The sequence below is a fragment of the Ursus arctos genome, unplaced genomic scaffold (assembly GCF_023065955.2).
Source record: "Ursus arctos isolate Adak ecotype North America unplaced genomic scaffold, UrsArc2.0 scaffold_1, whole genome shotgun sequence".
Taxonomy (NCBI): domain Eukaryota; kingdom Metazoa; phylum Chordata; class Mammalia; order Carnivora; family Ursidae; genus Ursus; species Ursus arctos.
In genome coordinates, this window is record NW_026622763.1 from 42,938,058 (window position 1) to 42,962,479 (window position 24,422).

Here is a 24,422-nt window from a genome sequence, read left to right on the forward strand (position 1 = left end):
AAGGAATTTACTAATGAATTTTCTAAATTGCTCTTGGCGGTGAAACACTGTTTGACCTTAGGCCATTACGCACACATATACATCCGTGATGAAGGGTGCAGTAGGCCTGCGTTAGCTTTTACATTTATAAACTGCTGTTCTCTAATTTCACATACCCATAACATAAAAACAGAAACCCAACAACTATAGAGAAATATCCAGAAGAATCCTGCACAGTGTTTCTAAATAAACGATTTTGGTGACTATATTCTTTTTGTTTCAGAAAAGATGATGGAGACACAGATTATGGTTGAGAATGTAGCTGGGAAGAAGTCAGATTATGAGTCTGTTTTCCTTATGAATGTTTTCATAATATAATTTGTATTACAGAAAATGAATTTTTTTGTCAAATGAAAACAGGAAAACACTTTCATGCTAACAGCCGAACTTCACAGCTAGCTTAATTACAAAAGAATGCCTAGTATCTGTAAGGATATAGTGTTGATGAAATCTTGAGGCATTTCTAAATTTATGAGCTAGAATCCACAATGCTTGAGCAAATTCAGATGCCTACAGACCATCCCTAGAGTTGTACAATTTTTTGTGTGTGAACCATGTGAATAAATGAAAGGATATCAGAATGACTGAAACATCAAAAGAGAGTTATCTGTCATTTATCACTATAAATCATGTTTCTACACATTGATTAGCTCTTTCCATCAGTAATTTTTTTTCTCATATTGGGCAAAAGTATCTCTTTAAGATTAATGGTAACTTTAGATGAAGTTAGGAAAACAGACAAAAAGAATTAAATCATTAAAGATGGAGAAACCCAACAGTGATTGCATGACTTTTGTTGCACATCAATTTCTGTTTGAATGAGAAGGTGCTCACCTGACAGCTGTGATCTGGTCCTCAACTTCATAAACACCCAGCTTTCGATATACTGCATACAGGAGTTTGTCACCTTGGAAAGCTGTTCCTCGGCCATCCACCAAGGCAATGACTATCCCTTCCTTACTTGCAAGATAAGAAATCCAATTAATAGCGAATACAGACCTTACGCTCTGACTGCAGGGACCACCGTACCTAAAGAAAAAAAAAAAAAAGAATCTTGGATTCCTTTGTAAAACTCAACTTCACATCATGGCTAAGAATTGCCTTTAGTATTTCCCAGTACATTTGTATGATAAAATTTCAATAACAGTGGCATTAGAACTGGCGCAAAATCAAGAGAGGACCAGGCTTTTCCCAGAGGTTTGCTACAAGGAAGTTGTTTTGGGACACAGCCTCTCCTATTCCCCAAAACGGATACATCTAGGGTTGGCATTTCAAGGAATATGTGTGGGTTTTTCGTCATTTCTGCCACCTGCCACTTGCTAAAAGCAGGCATAAGATATACTAAAAAAAATGCATGGTGTTTTAAGCAAATTGTGTGTAGGTCAGCACTGATTTTGGGTGTGATTCCACTAAATGTATTCCATTCCCTTATTTCATTTCTAACTCACTTACATAAGACATTAAGATGATTTACAATATTTTTTGGCTGCAATTTCTCTATCTCAAAGGTATTCTGACACATTCGGCAATTTGCCATACAAAGGAAATTCAAGACAGTGAATACAAACCAGTCCATCTAAAATCCCCAAACTTCCTCAATCTATTTTAAATAGCCATATTTTATTTACTCTGATTAGTTGAGGAATATATAAAAACAGCATCAATAGGAACTGTTACCAAGGAGAATGGTTCATTCTATCTCATAAATGTGTATTTAATTCAACATATTTTCAGTAAATAGTTTTTACACCAAAGAAAATATTACATACACTTGAATTAGCAAGGGATACTTCTTTGATCTGTCAAATTGAGGAGGAAGAATCATCTTGTACCATAAAGCTTGGGGGAAAAAAAAAGAAAAATCTTCATTCCACTATATTCACGGCATTATTTATTTTCTTTAATAACAAGATAACACAAAATCAATTCATAACTAGTAAATTGTAAAAAATCAGGAATATATTTTAACTTGATTTTTATTACATATTTTTGCCAAATGTATAAATTACTAGAAATCTTGAGTTATTGTTTTTCTAGAAGCACACATTCTAAAATTAAAATTAGATAAACCACTTTTAAAAAAATATCAGTGTTGAAATGGAGCTACAGCAAAGTATAAGATCAATTCTATTTACAAATATATTAAAGATCTTTTGTGACACTCTATTGTTACAGTAAGATTGTTTTACTTAAGACCTTTGATATTATAGGGTTTGGACTATAATATTTACCCTATACCCTATGCTTTTTTTAAAAAAAAAGCAAGATAAGTGTTCAGCTTCATATTCATAAATAAGAAGTTTTTAAAAGATCTTACTAATGTCATCCACTTCAAGTTTCTCAATTTCCTCTTTAGGTAGCTGGATATTTCTCAAAGCATTTTCCAATTCTTTGTTTTCTTCCAGGATTCTAATTTCTTAAAAAAAAAAATAAAATGTTCATTTTTAATTAATAGCGTTCCATGAGAAAAGTCCTTTCTTAAAATTCTTTTGGTTTTAATGTAGATGAAACTGAAACTGTATAAGGAACTGTCTAAGAAGTTTTATTGACAAGCATATTTTTAACCCAGCCTTTAAAGCAGTTATGAATTTATGAGGACACTAATCATTGCCTCCTGAACTGATCTTTATGTCATCAAAACACATTTTTGAGCAGAATCACAGAGGCAACAGTGTTTATTCACCATATTTTCCGATCTTCAACTTTTCTAACAAGAAGCTATGACCTGCGTAGGTGAGTTTTTTTTACCATCTATTAAGAAAACAAACAAACAAACAAACAAACATAATAGAAGTAAACTCTATATTGCTGAAACATCAAATTAAAATAGGGGTGCCAGGAGCGTTCATCAGTTAAGCATTCAACTCTTGATTTTGGCTCAGGTCATGACCTCAGGGCATGCTCAGCGGGGAGGTTGCTTGGATTCTCTCTCTCCCTCTCCCTCTACCCCTCCCACCCCACCCCTGCTCATACACACATTCTCTCTCTCAAATAAATAAATAAATCTTTAAAAAATAATTAATTATGTAGTCACAAAATTTCTTTTTAAATTTTCAATGTGTAAAGTTAAATACTCTTTCTGTGATTTATATATATATATATATATAGAGAGAGAGAGAGAGAGAGAGAGAGAGAGAGGAGAGAAGGGGGAGGGGTCAGAAGCAGAGAGAGAGAGAGAATCTTAAGCAGACTCTATGCCCAGCATGGAGCCAGACACGAGGCTCCATCTCACAACCCTGGAGCCGAAATCAAGTCAGACACTGAACTGACTAAACCACCCGGGCACCCCAACATATAATTCTTTTTAAATCTTTTCCTGCTGTACTTAATTAATATAGGATATTCTTCCTTTTTTTGTAATTGAATTATTGCACATCGTATCCCTTCAGATCATTTTTGTCAAGGTGGTTATACATCTTTTTAGTGAAATAACAATATATACACGCTATGATCTCTTTCTGTTTTTCACCTTAAAGGATCTTCAAAAAAACTGCTGCTTATATTTGAGCTTAATTATGTTTCACACTTTAATCTTTGAAACTGAACAATCCATTGATCTCCTGATGCTGTAGTTCGGTGGTGTATGCAGACGGGTTTCTAGCAATTGAGGGCTTTTTGCACGTTTTATTTTGAACTAGAATTGATACTAGTTATCTTCTAGAGAAAAGTTAGGTTTTCATATACCATGTGGAGTTTGTCGATTTATTTTTCTTAAAAGAAGGTCTGGATGACTTCTGAGATATGGCAGTTTTTACAAAAGACATCCTGCGAACTTCTTGTTTTTGTGCCTTTTTAAAAGTGGTCCTTGAAGATAGGGAACTGGAGGAGTACTTGTAACTACAGTAAGTTTGCCAAACCACTTCCCTTGTAACTCTCAGTTTTCATATACTCATGGCATTTTGTTCCAACATGTTATATTTAATCTTAGAACAAGTATAGATGTTTTGGTATGAGTTGTATAAGATACATAATAAATTTCATTTTAACTTTGGATAATCCATCAGGAAAGAGATACTTGTGGCATCTTAAAAGTTAAAACCAAAAAAACCCCCAAAAAACAAAACAAAAAAACCCCCACCAAATATACAATTCTAAGCACAATGGAGCCAGTTTTTCATTCTCCTTGTGTGGGTTCTGTGTGTGGAGCTATTATGGTTAAAGGGAACCCTGTGCGGAGCAAGTACACAGAGTGACTGCATTAGAATTGCTTATTTATTTATTTTCATATTTTACTTATTATTATATTTATTATTTACTTATTTACTTTTATCATTTTACCAAGAGGTACCGGAAGTCGGAGACTATACACAAGTCTTGCCAAGTGGGTTAGACTTTGATTCCTCTATTCTTTTCTTGGCTATTGAACTTTCCTGATTCATGGCTTACTGAAATGCTGAAGTTAATTTATAAGCTTATTAATGCTCTATAGTCCAGAGAAGCATTTAGACATATGGTCACCTGACAATTTTCCCACCCCTTGGAGCAAAATGAGGTTTCATAGGACTGTCGGTGGTGGGGGCTTCTCTGTGTGGCTTTGCATGAAAAGCCTGTAACATGGAAGGGGTGCTACCGCCCAGAGCACCTTTCACCATACTTCACTCATCATTATATACTCAGTACCTAACATCCTTAGTACCTAGTACACGATATGCATGTAGTATGTGCTCTCTATTTATCGGTGGACTCTTCATTATGATGAAATACAAAAAGAAGAGTGATGGATCATGTAAGAATTGTTTGTTTTAATTATATTAACTACTATATGTTGCTCACTCATTAAACTATGTAAAGGATTTGTGGAAAAGCTGATCAATGAGGTCCTTCCATCAGCTGGGTAATTGTAACGAGCACCTGCTGTGCTGAAGCAACTAAGCCTCTGTTGGGATGTCTATGTCGAATGCCAACTCTTCTGGGTTTCTAAAGCACCTGCTTCAGGTCCTATGTTATTTTCGAATGACCTTACCCCACTTTGTCGATAAAAGGAAGCCATTGCACTGTTTTCTGCAATGTCTACAGACTTTCATACCATTACATTAGTAATTTCTTCATTCTCGCTCAGCACAATGCAGAGATGAATCTCCACCTGTCTCTGGACTCCATTTTTTCCCAGCTTTTTTGGGCACCTCCCTCCTTTATGTCTTTGACCCCTTCTGGTCTCCTAATATCTTCCATCAGCATTTAACCATGCTCAAATGTTTATTATCTTTCAAAAGCAAAATTAAACTTCTATCAACTGTTTCCAGCCATCATCCCTCTTCTTTCCTCCTCTCCTCAGGCAGACCTATTGAAAATATTGTCTTTTTATTTATGTCCTATCAAGCCTATCAAGTCTAAATTTGCTTCAATCTGGATCCCACCTCAGTTGCTCTGAAACTGGTCTGACCAAGCCAATGGTAATCTCCTTCTTGCTAAATTCATTGATTTAGAGCTGGTCTCAGTTCACTCTCTATAACACTTGACAAGAAGAGCCCTCCCTCTTTCCTGAGATCGTCTCCTCCCTGCATCCTATGATACCATACTCTCAAGGTTATTCTCCTTCTGTTCCCCTCTCTGCCTCCTTCATAAGTTCATGTTTCTCTTCGCATTTCTCATGTTGGTATTCTGAAGTTTTATTCCTACTCTGTGGTCTTATCCACTTCCATGGCCTTAGTAACCATGGATTTCATAAATTAAAGACTTCTTCTCCCTCAGCTTCAATCCAATGTCCAGATCCGAAACTTTGTCACCCTGGGATAGCTCCACTTGGATATCCCATTGGCACCTCAAGCTCAACATTACAAACAAAATCCATCATCTCCCTAAAAACGTTCTTTTGGCCGTGAATCCCTCTTTCAGTAAAAAGCATCAATATCAGTCCACTTGACCAAGCCAGACATCCAAGCAGCATTAATCCCTCCTTTCTATTTGTGAGTTTCCAGTACGATGTATCTATCATTAGGAGACATTTCCTAACCCCCATCCCCCACATACAGTCCCCTGCTTATGTGCTTTCCTGCTCTATTTCCCCCATCCTAATCGTTTACCCCACTGTATTACCCACTCACATGTTTGCATTCCCCATTGATCTATAATCTCCTTGAGGACATGGAATATACCTAACCCAGTACCTGTTCACTTTAAGGATCTAGTATCCAGCACAGTGTCTGGCTTAACTTGATAGGTGCAACAGATTAATATCTGTTGAATAAAGATTTCTGGCACCAAATGAAATGAAAAATGGGTGGAAAAAAACCTCCTACAAATAAATAGAAGACCCAGCATCGGCTCTAAAAGGCAGCTTATCTGGGAATTTATTAAAGATTTGGATTCCTTAGCCCAATCTAAGATCCACTGAGCTGGAATTTCTGGGGAGGGCCTGAGCATCTGTATTTATAATAAATATCTCTGAAGAATTTCATCACGAGGCGAGTTTGCAGAACTGTGTTCTAAAAAAATCGCCTTCTATTCGAGGGTTAGAAAACATATAAATACATATGAGAAATGAGAGTGACATGAGCACTGCACCTATTTTGTAAGTATTGGGTGAAGTAATAACACTTTTGCATGCAGTACCGAAATTGGTATCTGGCAGGAACAGGAGAAGGATAATAAGAAAGTGGAAATTCATGCTCTGAAAAAAGGGAGGCTGACCTTTAACAGTCATGATAAAATGGGAATCATACATTTATGGGAATTTCCATTAAAACAAAATCTTACAGATTTGAATGTAGTATTGCTTTAAAGTGTCTCTTACTCCAGGTTGAGATGAGCCATACTGAGAAATACAATCTTTTATTCTTAAAGGTTTTCCATTATTAGACATGAGGTAAAAAAAAAAAACAAACGAAAAACAAAAAGGCAACTTCAAATTAAGCGAAATTCACAGTTCTTGCATTACAGTGCCTGTCCTGTCCAGAGCTTCTGAACTGACTCTGTTTTTCCTCGTTACCTTATTCTCACCTATTTTACTTGAGCCATTGAGCTCGCAGTCAAACTAACCCCAGAGCAGTCTCCTGACTTGTCACCAAAGCTGTCCGGGGAGGGTCACAGGCACGAATCCCGAAGTCCCTCATTGTCCCTCGTCTCCATCAACTTCAACCCCTAAGGTTGTTCAATAGTAAATCCAAAGACAACGGGGAAACTGCAGGGAGAGTATGGGGGCAATCACACACTTGGATCGCTCTGCCAAGAGCAAAGACGGTCATCTTTGATCTGTGAACTATTTTGAACCAATATCACAGATATGGGATGGAGGAGGTCTGTCTTGATAATGGTTGAAAATGGGAAAAGCCTCTAAATTTCAGGGATTTCATTCGTAGCAACAGTGTGATGTAGCTGTTAAGACAAAAAAGCCAGTGTGATCGTCACCCTCTGCTTTGAACTGGACTTAGATCTGGAATTTGTCTCTAGCTTGGGATGTTGCAAAAAAAGCAGGAATTCTTGTTTGGGAGGGAGGTTGTGCTAAATACCCGAAGTTTCCTTCCAATGCTAAGCTTCTGCCTTTTCCATAAGGCTGACTGGGGAAGGCAGCATGAAGCCCTGCCATCTAACTCATCTGTGTTATGCCAGGTTCCAACTGCAAATCATTACTAAATTACAGAGGATCAGCTTTGACTCAAAGAATATCCAAGTCTATGTGACAGTAAGTTCAATGACCACAGGAGTCCATCAAAGTTCCCCTTGTTGGTGTGGGGAAACTGTCTTGCTGTGTCAGTGTAACGTCACCGGAGTTCAGGATTTCTGCAGACAGTGCATACACGTGAGCGTACCTTGATCAGTGTGGCCGTCGTGGAGGGTGGAAATGGGGAGGCCTGGGCCTGTGCACAGGATGAAAACAAAAACAGGCTTTAGCTTTAAAACAACACTGAGTTTCCAATAAGAAACTGGTCATTTTGTTATTAGTGTCAAGCTCCAGTATATCTGAATTCTACAGCTCCTTTTTTCCCACGGAGAAGCAAATACCACCTTTTAAGTTACATTTAAACAACGCATGAGATCAGAGCCCAATCAAAGAACAGATGTGAGAGAAGAGTGGCCTGTGCACTTTTCCAGGAGTGATCCTGAATAGTCCAGCTCTACACAAACGGCCCCAGGATCTGCTATGGTCAATGGCCTCCTGAGAAGACATCATGTTGTAGGGGCTAGCGTTAGCTGTGTCTTTATTATCCAATAACCTCCACCAGCATCCAGATGATACTTTCAGTCTGGCTTCTTGGGTCAATGTTTGGTTTATTTTGGTGGGTGGAACCCAGCATCTTTTCTCCCCCCATGTAATTAATAAATGCAGAAATAAATATATATACAATCTATTACCTGTATGCTGTGGCAGGTGACATTCCCTGGGAAACAGACCCGGAAGTTTTGTGGCCCAGAGGTTTTTCTGGGGGTTGTATTAGGATGCTCGCTTCTGGGAGAGGAAGGATGGGGTGGTGAGGGAAGGTGGGCTTTAGTGCAGTCAAAATACAAACCTCAGCTGACCCCACAGGGAGCTCTGGAGCTGAATGGTCTGCAGAAGGGCCTCTAGGTACAAACAGGGCCTGCATTTATAGCCCAGATTAGAGCAGTCATTGGATGTGGCATGGGACGAGCGCGATTCCCAGGGTAGGCACTCAGCTGTGAGCTGTCGGCGGCCACCAGCACTCTTAGCAGCTGGCGAAATGAAGTGGGGGGTTCTGGGTGGCACCCAAGTGTCCACTACATATTACAGCATGGAACTCAGGTTCTCTGTGCAGAAACTGACCATTTTAACAAGGTCTACAAGTAATTAAACACTAATTATCTCTTACTTACTTGAACTATAGGATAAAATAATACCTGGAAATATACTTCTAAAAAAATTTTAAAATCTTTTTTAAGTAGGCTCCACACCCAGCGTGGAGCCCAACGTGGGGGTTGAAATCACCACCCTGAGTTCAAGACCTGAGCTGAGATCAAGAGAGGGACGCTTAACTGACTGAGTCACCCAAGAGCTCCTGGAAATACCCCTTTATAGGATTAGTTTGCTCTGGCAGTCGATGGGCTAAAAGAAACAACATGGAGGTGAGGGGTAGAAGTTCATTTGCACTTCTTCTTTCCTTGTGGAACATCATTTGAGTAGCACCCTGGATTCCAAGCAAGCTGAAGAGGGGGTAACCTATTTGATGAGTTCTCAGAAGACCTGGATATAAGTAACCCCTTCTTCTGCTCTGTTCCCGGCATCTTTCTGCCTGCTCTTGAATGGATCCTCAGTGCTCTAAGTGCCGCAATGCTGGGGCCTGCGGGGGCAGCCAGTGGCTGTCCAGTCGTACCCATATTTTGTAATTGTAATTCTGAGTAAACTTTAGAGGTAATAAAGCCAATATTTTAATTTCCTTCCTGACCCCTCAGGCTAACTTGGCAGTGAGGAGATTTATTTATTTATTAGGCCCTCTCAAAAAATAGTTCTTTATTGTGTGGAGTTTCAAAATTTTATAGAATTTGATTTCAGAGATTTTCATTTTGACCAGCTTTCCTTCAAAGTTATTAGAAGGGACAAACACATATTATGTTTTGGGTCAGAATGTAAGGAAATGAAGCACGAATCTGAATTTCCTGACTTTAGTCAACCAGCGTCCACCCTACGGAACTTCCGTGGTATGCAGCTCCAGTAGTGACAGCTAGCAGATCTTCTCTGGCCAAATTCTGAGGCAGACTAATGACTGGCCGCCCTGGATACAAATGGCCCGAGCGTGTGGTCGCAGGGGCATAAAAGCATCAATTGTCTGGAGTCCCTCCTTTGCATGACTTCTGTTCCATCAGCATCAGGAAGAGGATTTTTACCTATTTAATCCTATTATCTGGGATTTACTCACCATCTCTTGGAGAGTTTGAAGTTACATAATGAGGCTTTACTCTTAGTCCTAAAGGGAAAGATTTCAAGGTTTTTCTTATGATGGCTCAGTGACTCATTTTACTGGAGCTTCAAAAACACCAGACGATGTGATGCTTCCCACACAGTATATTTTTTGCTAAATGGGAAATTACCATACTGCCGAGCAAGAGTGAGTGTGGAAAAGTCAGGCGATTCAAGTTCTAGAAAGGACTCTTCCACCAACTTTTGAGGAGAGCTTAGTCTTTGCTTCCTTATCTTTTCAGTGGGCACTCAGACTCAAGCAAATATTAGGAAGACAAAGTGATATAAAAAGTGGTAGAGTGCTTTCTAAACGGGTTGAGGCATTGTACAATCGCAGAATGCATATAATTATAAATGAATGTAGGCAAGTGTAGGGTCACTGAGGTCTCTATGTAAATATGTCAGCATATGAACAAGTCTTTTGTAAGGCTTTGCAAAAGGCAATAGTGTTTTGATCTTCTTTACCACAAATGTTCATTCAACAATTATGTGTTATGCATAATTATTATGCAGTAGACATTTTTCTTGGCCTTATGAATGTAAAGATGAAAAGAAAGCAGTCTCTGCCTTCAGGAGAGAAAGACAAACAGATGACTCAGTATAGTTGGTTCAATGATACCACATGCCTGGCATGTAAGCTTTCAATACATGTTGCACAAATACATAGCTTGGTTTGAAAATTCTGCATATAATTTGAGAAGGACATTTAATATGCATCTTTAAGTGCCATAACCATGATCAGCACATACAGTCATAAACAACAATCTCTTGGCTTTTCAAAGATGTCATTGACTCAACATTTTGTGAAAGTATTGTATCAAACTGACATCCTGTGCCATCTTGAAGGGAGCATTTGGGTTAAAATGTTTATTCATGTCTGCAGTCAGTTGAGCTAGGGCTCAGGTTCTGGGGCCAGGGGATTGGGATGAGGAAAGTGGCATGACAGGGCAGCCTTCCTTCTGGGAAGGAAAGAAACTGGGGTCTTCTGCAATTGGTCAGGGATCTCCATCAGTGGAAGATTCCATTTGTTCTCTGAGTTGCCTTCCACTGGGAGTCGATACCAGAAACAGTGGAGTGGCATGTATTTTGTAATAGCGTTCTCTGTTTGCTGTTCCTCACCAGTGAAACTCAGAGATTAATTACGGGGCTGGGATAGAGAATGGAAAAGTAGATATTTCTCAAGTCCATTTTCCAAATCTCCATGATGCCTACCAAGACCCCAACATATTTCATTGATCTACTGATGCCTAACCTAACCTGTTTCATGGCTTGTCATATGTTCAAGATATAGATAAGCTGTTATGCATAAAATAAAATTATTTGGATAGAAATTATTAACTAAATGCACACACAGCCTAAAAAACCAGGAAGTATTTGGTATGTTTTATTCCCTATGACTTTTTAATATTTGAATGAATTACTTGTATTATGTTTCCCCAATATAGGAAAGACATGCGAGGTGACAAAAGTTGACTTTCTATCCTCACTGAAACTATAGAGTTCAAAGAAATATTGGCCTCCAAGGGAAGGAGTTAGCTTTCTGGGACATTATTCTTTTCCCTGGCTGGCAGAGTTTGACATTTCTCCAGGCAAATGGGGCCAAAGTCCAGCAACCATTTTAACAAAGAATGCTGCTTTCTGAGATAACTGCTGGAGTCTTGTTGTGATAGCGGGTAGATGGTGTTTGCATTCAACGTCAACGTCTCGCTGCTGCCGCACACAGTCGGTGAGAGCTCAGGATTTACGGTCAACACATCTCTGCTCCCACCCCGGCTCTGCCGCTTTACCAGCAGTGTGGACCTTCTGCAAGTTTCCCTAGTTCCTCAACTGCAAAATATCAGGATACAAATGCCCTCCTATCTTCCTTTCATTTTTTGCCCCATAAGCGTTAGATAAGATAACATAGGTAAGATCCCCATATATAACAAGTGCTCAATAGCCTGTAGTTTAGGACTGATCAGAGGACGGTGGTGATGAGGACGACAACATTGGCAGTGGGGTGGCGGAGCTCGTGTCGGGTCCATTACCTACCATAGCAGACAAGTGCATAGTACTTGGCGTAGTCACTGAAACTTGCTGTGTAATATTGGCACCTTTCTTTCCTTAGATGGCAAGTAATGCACTTTTTGCTTGGAGGATAGCTTCCAATGCTAATTCTAGAGGAAAATGAAAATAAAACTAAGCTGAAATTTTGAGATTGTATTTATCAAAATGTACTACTCCATGTAAAATGACTAATTTACATATTGACATCAAACCCACTCTATTTTTCTCTTGCCAATATCATTTAAAGTGAAGGGGGAATTACAGTATTTTGATGTAGCCTGATTTTCAATCATCTTTGCCTAGAGAGGCACAAGCCTTGAGAGAGAAGCCCTTCGGTTTCTCTGGGGTGGGAGAAATGTCTAACACCTTGAATGGGAGTGAGGTGACCACTTCCCATAGCCGCTCATCCCCTACATCTTACAGAGTGCTTGGCAATGCATAGCTCTCCATCTTCCCACCTCTCTTTCTGTACTCCCATGCAAAACATGCAAGGCAAGTCTGGCAGCCTCACCAGGAAAGGGGTCGCTGTTCTTATCATATATCTGGAAGGGGAAATCAGTCATAAGCAAAGTGGAAATAAAAACCATAGTTTTTAAGAGCCTCCTGTGCCTTTCATTCCTTTCTGAAGGAGGTTTAGGGTCAAAGAAGTTCTTCCTGGGAATGCTCCCCCCCCCACCACATTCCTACACAAGCCAACCTGTACCTACCACGTCGGACTCACCCTCTCCCCACTGGAGCCTTCTGCATGGCTCCTGAATGGGGTGACTGGCTTTAATATACAGACTCCCAGACCTGACCCCAAACCCTCGGAATCAGATTCTCATTTGGGGCAGACTAGATGGTATGATGCAGAATGGGGTCAGGGTCAGAGTCTGTTGTGGCTGGTAAAATAATTCGCTGCTGCTCTGTTCCTTCTGCTGCTGCCCCTGACGTCGCCGAGCGCCTGGTAGAGGGGAGTCGGAGACATCGCTAACACCACAGAGGGAGTCTCTCCAATAGATAAAAGTCACTATCCAGGAGGGAGCAGCAGAGGAAAATCCCTTATTTCCTTGGTTACAGTTCACATTCATGTTCACATTTTGGTGTCATCTTGGAAATGTTAGGTAAGCAGTTAATAGTAAGGGGGTTAGATCAGCATGCCCAGGTACAAAAGTCTGGCTCTAAATATAACACCTGCCTCCTGAAATTGTGGGGATTAAATGAAATTACATATGTAAAGTAGATAAAAATGTGCCGGACATATAGCAGACTACCAGCCCATGGTAACTATGACTTTTACTTCCATATCCAGTGAAGGCTGTTGAGGGCTCCATTCCAATCACCAAGGGGACAACTCGACCAATTTAAACACTAATTTAAGATATTAATAGATATTAAAATATTAAAAGAAATCACATGATATGGGAATAACCACAATGCCTGGTATACAGTAGGGACTTAATAAGTGGCTGCTAAATGGATAAATGTCCTCAATTACCTCTAAATTTAGTTGAAGTATTTAGTATCATGTTTATATCTGCATTAGAATTTCTTGACTTTTTTTCTGAAAACATTTTGAGTTAGCTAATATTTGGGGGTGTACGTATTTTTTTAAAAGATTTATTTATTTACTTTAGAGAGAGAGAGAGAGAGAAAGTATGTGTGCAGGAGGAGGGGCAGAGAGCAAGGGTGAGAGAGAGAAACTCAAGCAGACTCCCTGTTGAGCCTGAAGCCGGAGGCAGGGCTTGATCTCACAACCCTTAGATCGAGACCTGAGCCAAAACTAAGAGTTGGGTGCTTAATCAGCTGAGCCACCCAGGGGCCCCAGGGAAGTGTATATTTTTATACTGATGCAGTATACAATATTCTCTGAATGCTTTACCTTGATTCATATATAATTTTTATTATATGAAATGCATATATATACATATATACACATACATACATATATATATAAATGTAATAATTTTTATTACATTTCAGGCTCTAAAAATATTCTATAAATCTAAAGGCCTCTGACAGATTTTCATTCAAATATTAATGTATAAAAATATTAGAATATATTGACATAAATTACCTATAGATATTTCTTCTTCCAGGGTAGCCTTCAAATTCATTGCTAGAATAAAACCTGAAAATATATTCAGAAGTTATTAAATAAGTATTGATCACTAAATGGCGATAGAATTGTTAGTACTAATACTAATAGAATAAACAATATAGTCCAATGTTCACTAATGAAACTATATTAATTGGCACTTACATAGATAAATCATTGCTGTTTATAACTCTGAATTTTATGTACTTACTCTGACTTTTAAATCATAGGAGAAAGATTAAATTATGCTGAATACTCCTTTTTTATTATAGGGATATTGATTCATTGGTTATGAGTTACACAAAATAAGGTAGGATATTGATTAATATCACCCCCTTCCTTACCCATGACAGTTTACTGATTTCTCTATGCTATATTAATTCTGTCCGTGATTCCGAAGACATTTTGAATTTATTTTACAGAAGCTCTGACAATAAGTGAATTTGTGGTTATAAACCCAGAAACGCTTCCGCACTATGAAGGGCCATGTTAATTTACCCAGATGCAAAAGAAGTCACAAGAGAACATACTCATTACTTAAGTATCTGGGTCCCGGTTCTAACCTGTCTTAATATAGCCATGAAGTGGGAGATCCAATTTAGTGGCATGATTTTCACTCCTCTGTGAGTTCGTCTGAATATCACGAAGTAACTGTCTTTTTTTTTTTTTTTTTTTTCTTTTTGGAAGAGTATAATGGAGTGTAGAAAGTCAGGTTCGGTTACCCATTTATAATTCTTAGGACTGTTCAGTGGCCCAGGTGGGTCTATGTCTTCACTGCCATAAACACTTCGTTATTCCCAAGTAGAAAGAAAAGGTAAGAGAATGCAAATCACTCCTAGGATTGACTGTTCCTCTAAACCAGCACCCTTCCATGTGCGTTGACTAACTTCACATAACTCTGACCGTGGGGACAGTCACCTGCACTTGCCTTCCCCACATCGTCTCAAACTACCAGTGAATAAACTACTCCGTATCTTTTCCAAGCAGCCCCCCGCAGCTTTCCTGTTCCGTCAGAGGCTTCACGGTGGCCTTCATCTATCCTGGCACCCGAGTCCACTTGGCCTTTCCTTCCCCTTTCCCTTCACTGTCACGGAGTCAGCTGTCTTGTTCGTCCTCTATCTGTCCTCAAGGTCACGTACCCGTCCTCTCAGTCATTTAACAAATATTTACTGAATTCCAGGGCTGTGTCAGGCACTATGCCAAGCGCTAAGGACACAAGAAAAAGGAGGTATAGCTTTTCCCTCCCAGAGTCCGTATCTCACTGTTCTAGTTTAGGTCCCCATGGTTGCAGGCCTCGATTAGGACCATGGCTGGGTCTTCCTGCCTTTGGGTTTCTCCTACCTCTGTTTCTACTTCACAGTATGTGGTAGGAAGTAATTGCTCACAAAATGATAGCTGTTATAGATAATGATCTTAAATTTATATAACAGTGAATCTCACACACACACACACACACACACACACAAATGTCTGTATCTACGGGCTGCCCTTCATGGACTTTGGAAGCTTGCTCCTTTCTTCGAGTGCTGAAGTGTAAAATTTGTGTTTAGAAGCAGTTGCTATTTTAAAAATTTTATACTTTTAGTTAATTATCTACCAAGTATCACAAGAGACATGACCACTTACTAAATATGCTTTCCTGAAAGAAATCATGTTAACTAGCTCTTAGAGAATGTGCAATCTTAATGAAACCACAGCTATCTGAACTAACCTATAGAGTAAGTCACCAAAAACGCTCTTAACGAAGGGGTGGTGCAGTATCACTTGTGTGTCCATCAGTGCCAATTAAAACCTGAATGGTGCACCATGCTTCATGCAATACTTACAGTGAATCCTGTGTTACTCTGAATATATTTATGGCCTCCCACTTGCCACTTGTAATTTGAATAGCATTTTCCTATAAAAAGACAAACATTATGTTGTGTGAAGCTGAGCGTTATTTGAGCAACCTCAAGTGAATGATCTTTGGGGAGATAAATCTTGGAAGGAACATACCACAGTGTCTTTGATATAGTGAATATGTTTGTAGCCATCCTTGTCGCTAAATATTTTGTAGTATGAAATGGCATCATAGCTGAAAACTGGTGTTGAAACAAAGAACTGAAAGAAATGAACAGAGGTTATGCTCAAAAGACAAACCAAACTAAAACTATAGATTTTTTTTTTGTAAGCAGTGGATAGTTAAGATGATAGGAACCAGAACGCCCTGCCTCCCCTGCCTTCCATCACTCACATCTGAAATTCCATTCTTTAGACAGCTTTTCTAGTGATTCCAACAGGCATTTGCACATTCCAACTGCTGCTTAATTGCTGCTACATACCCCTGTGTTTATAATGTTTAATTCGATTGACTGTCTATGCTTGGAAATAATGTGGTTTGAAATAGAGTGAAAAGAATCACGAGTGAGTGTTGGTATTTAGCCAAGTCAGACTTCAAAATGTGGTATTTGACCAAAGTGTGACTCATGAAGGCTGATAGTTCTTTTGATTTTTTTATTTGTCTGATGCCAAGCACCTAATGCCAGTGATTCAATGAAGACATTTTAAAGATGAAAATATCATGGCCTGCTAGCCATGGTTTTTCATGGTGGAAAGAAACTTCTAGAACTTCTAGACTTGAGGGAAAAATGTTACCCAGGACAAGCAAGTGGCAGGTTTACTCCTTGAGTTCAGGGAGCAAAGCAGGCCTCGTTGCCTATCTCTGACCTCTTCCCAGGGCCCCCACTTGCCACTTGCTGGGAACTGCTGAATGTCCCAAGGAGTCTCTGACACTCAGCTTTCCTGTGCCCTGGAAACCTCTATATCCAGCCCCACCTCTATATCCAGAATGGTATACACAACTAAAACCCTACAAATGTTCTCATACCAAATTTTAACTAGTAGTTTCTCCATTAAAAAAAAATAGCCATTAACTGGACATAATAATAATAAAAAAACTCCAAAACATTCCTTTCAATTGAAAAAAAAAAAACCAAAAAATAGTCTTATATTTGTTGGCTTTGCTGTCTTTGGGTTGTAAAAGAAAGGCAAAGTGGTAAAATGGCTACATGAGGACAGAGCCGCTCAGCATCATGCCCAGTAGAGATTCCCACGGATAATCCCAAACCAGGTGCCTCTAACCAGAAGCACTTCCCCATAACAGTGAAACAAGTTGTTCCACTCCTTCAGAACTGACCAAGGGACAACAACCAAACTACCAGTATCTTTTAGTTGCTGTAGGCCTTTTTAGTGATGGCTCCATGTATGATCTGATAATTGATGCTTTTTGATAAAAAATAATGGTTATGATTACATGATATTAAAATGTAACTTACTTGGGTATGGTGTCTGTAGTGGTCTGAATAGCATTCTCCAAAATTCCCATTTGAACCCAGAACTCCCAATGGTGACTATTATGGACTGAATGTTTCTATCTCCCCCAAAATTCATATTTTGAAACCCTAACCCCCACTAGGATGGTATTAGGAGGTGGGAGCTTTGGCAGGTGACTAGGATGAGATGACGTCACATGAGTAGAGCCCCCATGAACAGGATTGATGCTCTTATAAGAATCACCAGAGAGCTTGCTTCCCTTGTTCCATTCTCTACCATGCAAGGATACAAGAAGTTGGTGGTCTGCAACCCAGAAGAGAGCTCTCACCAGAACCCAACCAGGCTGGCACCCTGAGCTAAGACTCCCAGCCTCCAGAAGTGTGAGAAATCAACTTCTGTTGTCTCTAAGCACTCGGGCTATGGCACTTTGTTTTAGCCACCTAAAGGGAGGAAGATAATGACCCTATTTGCAGATATAATCAAGGTAAGAATTGAGATGTGATCGAATTGGATTAGGGTGGGCCCTGAATCCAATCTAGCTGGTGTTCTCATCAGAAGAGAGGCTATCACTAGACCCAGGGAACACGGGAAAGAAGGCTACGTGATGGTGAAGCAGACATTGGAGAGATGCAACTGTGAGTCAAAGAAGCCCGAGGACTGCCGAGAGCCCCTAGTAGCTGGAAGGAATGAGAAAGAGCTCTTCCCTGGAGGCTTCAGAGGGAGCAGGACCCTGCTGACACGTTGACTTTGGACTTACAGCCTCCAGGATGGTGGCAGAGTGAATTTCTGTTGTTTGAAGCCACTGTGTTTGTGGTACTTCGTTGTGGCGGTCCCAGGAAACTAAGTCTGAATCACTCTGGCACAGAACGGATGGCTTTCACCAGATGAAAAATGGAGTAAGGAGAAACTACCGTCTCCTTACACGATTCATTTGTTAGTTTCATTAATCAGAAGACAGCCTCGGTGGGATTTGGGGTATTGAGACTAATGCCTCTAAATGAAATTGAGAGTGAACTGAGTGAAAAAGAGACCCAGGGAAAAGAAATTCTGGCTTGGAATTTGGTGGCTGGAATTTCATTAGCTTAGGTCGTCATGACAAGCCATTCTTTCATGTCAGAATGAAGCTTTGCCTGCTTAGAAAAATGATGATATACCTGCTTCCTAGTAGCCACTTTACAAGGCCTCCCTCTCACTCCTCAGGGTGAAAGACGAAAACCAGGGCTACGTTGTCTTCACCGCTAAAATGGAACCAGGGTCCAAAATATTTTAAGGTGCTAGAGTAAAAACATATTCTCCTCACACCTCTGGTTAGTAAGGAGCTGTGAAAAAGGTTTTGTTCTAGATCGAGACTTAAAATTTCATTTTCATTGAAAAAAAAATCAGAGGGCAGAGTGTTATGTTTTAAGATATCAGAATCAGGCGAGCAGGAAGAATATCTCTGCTAAGCAAAGACTGTTATCTTCACCCCTTTTATTGCACACGCTGAAGACAGCTGCTTTAGATGAGCGGGTAACTTGGGTGAGCTAAAGAGAGTGTGAAATATTTCCGCCTTCACTTTCCCAGAGCCGAGTCCATCATGCATCCTGAGTTAAGTGCTTCTGGCAGCAAGTCACGCCTGGACCCTAGATAAGCGCCCATAACTAGGGGGTCCTCAGTTTTAACAAGGCTATTTCACAGCCCCTTTATCGTGCTTAGATTTTCTGAAAAATTACTCACCTCTATGTGCAAAGCCATTTCAAATATTTTACTCGGAAGGTAAGATTATTTACCACAGATAATTTCTTGCCATTGTTGGTGAACAACCTGAGGTCCTACTCAGCAGAGGCTGATGCCTAAACAGAGTCCACATTCAGTGAAAAACACAGACTTCCAAGCATCGAGTAGAAAACTCATTTTTCTGGCAACCAAATTCGGCCAGCTTCATTTGTGAAACAAGGAAATAAAGGCTTACTTAAAAGTTAAAAAAAATACAAACCCAAAACAACCCTCAGTTTTCTGAACAAAGGGGGTTTTGCCAACACTAAGGGAGGTGTAGTGTGTTGCTTACTTATTTTAAAATAATTTAAATGTGGCTTTGCACTCTAGTTGTGTGCTTTTAGTGCTTGTTCTCCATTTTACTACCTCAATACTAGATCCTTTGATTAAAGGCTTCTTTTTTTGTCTGTTCTCCACAGGGCAAGAAGAAATTTGTTTGAAGTGCACTCGTGGTTGTTATGTTTGTGATCAAATACTAAAGGAGATGTTAGGCTATTTGCCCCAAATTAAGACCCTGAATATCCCGTGCGGAGGACAGAAAGTGATAAGTAAAGCTATCACTGTTAGCCTGCAGCTAACAGGTGCATTGCTTTACGCAAGTCATTCTCTCTCACTCTGATTCACAGGCGGTTTCCAAGGGTTTTTCAGTTTAATTCTCCTTAATAAATTCTACAGGAACAACTTCTCTAAGATTGCTCTTTAATTTTATACTAATATGACTAGCCTGTACCCTTTCTCTAAAAACTTCATAAATATTCCTTAAACAAATGTCTGAAAGACATACATGTTTCTAGATTATTTCTGGGTAGCTTTATTAAGCGATTGGTTTGATTATAGGTCAAAAGACGCTATCCAGCATATTATGATGTATGAGTTATGAGCGTATAAAGTTGTGGCCTGACTTTCAAAAGACATGTCAAAATTTTATGAAAGACCACTTCAAAGCAGCTGCCTTGGGAGAATAAGAACTTCTTCTTAAGAGATCTCAGTGCAAAGATTTTTTGACGATACCTCTTCTGGTATTTAGAAAATTTACTGACTATTGGGTAAATTTTAAGAGATCGAGATGAGTACATGAAAAAGTACTTTTTCCCAATAGAATTCCAGAGCAACAGGTATTAAAATGATCTAGCACAAAATCATATGCTGCAGATAAGTAACCCGTTGTTGATTAGATTTATTTTGGCATGATTTTTTAAAAACGATTTTTGATTTAATGTAGGGAATCTCATCTTCCCTCAAAGGATATGCATGTGCCTCCACTGAGGGTATGTAAAACAATGTTCTGTGGCTTTAAAAGGCAATTAATTAATTAATTGATCTATTCATCCAGCTCATGTTTGCTGAGGTTGCAAGGTTGGTGCTGTACAGATTGTAAAAATTGATAAGATACAAATGTTGACTCTAAGATGCTTATAAATAAGAGATTTCAAAAGATGCATTCTAAAATATTTCAGAGTGTTTTGAACACTGGTAGCATTTTCAGAATAAATGTGTGTGGATTCCTAAAATCATGTCTTTGAGAAGACTGTTGGTATCATTGTTTATCTATTTGTAAAATCATATCATTCATGTTATTCTGTAGTAACTCCAGCTATGTTATCATCATGGAGAATACAACCGAAGGAAGTCTTCAAGAATTCTTCTTTGCCTTCATTCTTTACTGGAAATTTTGCAATGGGAGTGAACTCATAGATTAACTCCCCCTTTCTTCAAGTTTTCAAGCAATGATCTAGGGATTACCTTTTTGGAAGATGAGCTTCGGATTGACCAATGTTCCAAAAATTTAGAAATTCCTGTCCTTTCACTGAATACTCCTGATTTTTCCTGTGTTATTTAGTACAGTGGCAAAGAGTGAACTCAAATAAGACTTTCCCATTTTTTTCTCAATTACACATCTATCCTTGTTGCCTTGCTATTTTAGAATGTAACTTAATGTATATAATTAATAAAGTAATAACTATTCTCAAGTTAATGAATAAAACTGAAATATCTTCAACTGAAGACAGAGTAAATACATGTAAGCTAATATTGTTAAATCCAGAAAAGTGTACAACAAAGAGTTTTTAATACTGAAGATTTCTACTTTGCAATTTACCTTCTTTCTACCCACCTTAACTTCGATTTTTTATGAGTTGTCATCTTACAATTGACTCTGAAGTCATTATTGTCCTTGTATCAGGGGTTAATATGTTAAACCAGGTCCTAAGAGTTTCCTTTTTCTTTGCATGTGCCACTCAGAAAAACTCTGTGTGTGTGTGTGTTTAAATCCAAATGCTAGTTGAATTCAATATACTTGTAATAAGTGGCAGCATTCACACAACATTCACTTATTCTTTGTCCTGTTGTGTATTCTTCATATGGGCTATTAGACAAAATTGATAATTTTGTAAAACATGATTTTTTTACACTAAAAATTCTCACAAATCACAGAATAAATCTATCCCCAAAACTCTACAGATAAGGGATCACAAACCACAACAAAACATACATTTTCCTATTTGATATCACTTAAAAACTGGAAAAAATATATACTTCATTTATTCATTTCAGTTTATATAAAATTTAATAAGAGGTAGATTGTCTTTAAATGACTAAGAACACCAGCGTATTTGGTTCTTCTGGCTTCAAATAGCTAATAATTATTATTTTAAGCTGATCAGGAATTGTGATCCCTTTTGAAAAATAATCTTTTTTATTTGTTTAATAAGAATATTAATTAAGAATAGCAGAGTGTCAATTAAAAAATTAAGGTTGGAACATGAGGAATATGATATGTTCTCAACAGAACTTTAAATACACAGACGTTGAAATTGGCACAAAATTGCTGAAAGGATCACCACTTTTGTTGTTTTGGTTTTGTTTTTGTTCTTTACCTTGTTATTTTTTCTATGAAACAAATAGGGTCAGTTTGGATACATTTGAAATAGTCCTTTGATAGCTGAGAATCTGTCAAGTGACATTAAAATACAAGGAAAAGATAGCAAAATCATACTCCACCAGCCCATCCAGTTCTGCTTTCTTCTATATGCTCCTGGGTCTAAAAGAAAGAAAGATCACATCAAGCATACTGTTAGGAGAACAGTTTTTCCTAAATATAATCTGGGCATTTGAACCAGTTAAGTGCTGCCTACTCAAACTGTACTATTGCTAATTGAGTAACTTCACACTTCAGATGACCATATTCAAAATCTTGTACATCCGCACTATTGCAACCACATGAGTAATGTAAGAGCTGGATCTTTCTGCAAACCTTCAAGAATTCTGGTTTAATTTTCCATGAAGCAGTGCCTGGAATTATTACATCTGTGGAAGCCTAGGACAACCCCAAGCACTTAGCGTCACGTAGCATTTTACAGTGGAGTTTAATTTTTTTTTCTTAGTCCTATTAAGTAGGTAGGAATTTTAAAATGTGCACTGGATCTTATTTTGGTGTATATTTTAGCATAATACAATCCATCATTTATTGAACAAAATTTAGTAAGCTTAAAAGGATGAATAGGCTTTCCTAGACAAATAGAGAAAGAACATTCTATGTGAAACGAACAACACAGAGACCAGGCCAGCTTAGTAGACCACAGGTGTGGTTCAATAAGGCTGAGCGGAGGGTGACTACTGAAAAGAGTTGAAGATGAGGAAAGATGCAGGGGTATCAGAAACATCCCGGAGAAATTCTGATGCCACTCTAGGAAGTTTGGACTCCCCCTCTGGGTAAATTCTTTGAAGGATTTCAAAAATCACAATTTTGAAAATATAATTGTGAACATAATAGAGAGAATGGATTAGAAGTGAGTAAGATCGAAGGAGGTGGAGAGATCAGTTGGAATGCTATTGTAATGCTTGGGAAAAGGATGATAAAGGCCTACATCTAGATATCGATAGTGAGGACAGGCCAGAGAAGATGTAGCCAGAGATACTTAAAAGTTCAAATCCTCAGAATAAATTTGAGGGGCCAATGGTAACCAAAACCTCTGGTATAGATAAAAATCACCTAAAGAGTAAGTTGAGAGTTGTGGCAAAGACTATAAGATTATCAGCAATCATTTTCTCTTTTTGCTAGGACTACAGCCGGGCTCCATTTCCCAGGCCTCCTTCCCATAAGATGTGGTCCTATGATAAGTTCTAACCAATGGTGTGTGAGCAGAAGTGACTCATTCCACTTCTAGGCCTAACCTATAAAAACCTCTTGTGCATGATTCTCCATTCCCTTTTCCAACCCCCAGCTGGATATTGGTGGTCAGGTTTGAATGACTTTGGACTAACCTTGGAAATCACTAGATAAGACAGCAGAAATGCCATCAACCTGAGCACCCCATCTCCCACCCCTCACCATTCCCCACTCACTTGGACTCACTAGTAGGTGGTTACATGAATGTGCAAAACATTTCTATTGTCTTAACCCACTCAATTACTGGGAGGGTTTTATTGCTGTTATAGCAGTTAGCCTGTCCTGCGAATACATTAATTTGGAGAATAATAAGATTTCCAGAGAGCAGAAAAGAATTGCTGGAAACAAAAAGAACAGTCAGTGAAGAAGAAAGAGAACCATGAGTGCGGGTACTGTCATAAAAATCAAGGGAATAATAAATCTTAAGGCACAGCTTTGCTGTCTAACTCAATGTTTTGTTGTTCTTAAATCAGAAAACGTGTTCCACGTACTTACCAAATTATTTGGAAACAGAGGTTGTTTTGAAATCCTAAGGTTAATTAAACCTGGTATTCTGAATTTAATCACTGTTTTGGGCCATAAAACTAAAGCTTATATTCCAAGGACTTCCACATCTCCTTGAATAAGCATCTTATATACTCTGTCAGTTTGGATTAAAGTTGTCCCTGATTTTGATAAATTAGAATTTCAGACTCCAAAGCAATTGCTGTTTTTAAATGCCTAGGTTTGAGAACTAAAAATTGTATCTAAATGACTGATCTTAGAGTTTTAAACTAATAAAATTAAAGCAATAATTCGTCATACCTAGATTCAATACAAACATTGAAGATATATTCCTCCAAAGCTGATTTATCAGATGAATGGTTTCTAATTAACTACCACAATCAAATTTATTCTTTTCTCCCCCCATTCTACTGCATTAAAGCCAAAATCTTTCTGTTTTGTATATCAAAATATAAATAAGATAAAAATAAGCTTCTAGCATATTCCATCAAAATTAGTCAAGCTTCTTACAGGGTAGTGATTTAAAAAATATTTTTAGCCCGAGTAATGTTGACTATTATAGTCCTGATATATTTCCAAATAGATTCATATGACTCTTTTCTTGCAAAACATAGTGTCCTAATTTCGAGATGGAATTTAGTGATTTACTTTGATTGCTCTGTGCTTTTTTT

At 38.6% G+C, this 24,422-nt stretch overlaps 1 protein-coding gene across 1 annotated transcript in view; it reads right to left on the bottom strand.

Annotated features, from left to right (window-relative positions):
• The window catches only part of FAP (fibroblast activation protein alpha), a 70,314-nt gene that overhangs the window by 15,533 nt on the left and 30,359 nt on the right, over positions 1-24,422 (bottom strand). Inside the window, exons 12-20 of the mRNA XM_026492676.4 lie at positions 22,075-22,119; positions 16,008-16,112; positions 15,839-15,909; positions 13,992-14,045; positions 11,921-12,045; positions 7,788-7,835; positions 2,357-2,455; positions 1,809-1,878; positions 874-1,068 (exon numbers count right to left, since the gene is read on the bottom strand). Of these exons, the coding sequence (XP_026348461.2) occupies positions 874-1,068; positions 1,809-1,878; positions 2,357-2,455; positions 7,788-7,835; positions 11,921-12,045; positions 13,992-14,045; positions 15,839-15,909; positions 16,008-16,112; positions 22,075-22,119 (812 nt within the window). The remainder of the gene's footprint in view (positions 1-873; positions 1,069-1,808; positions 1,879-2,356; positions 2,456-7,787; positions 7,836-11,920; positions 12,046-13,991; positions 14,046-15,838; positions 15,910-16,007; positions 16,113-22,074; positions 22,120-24,422) is intronic.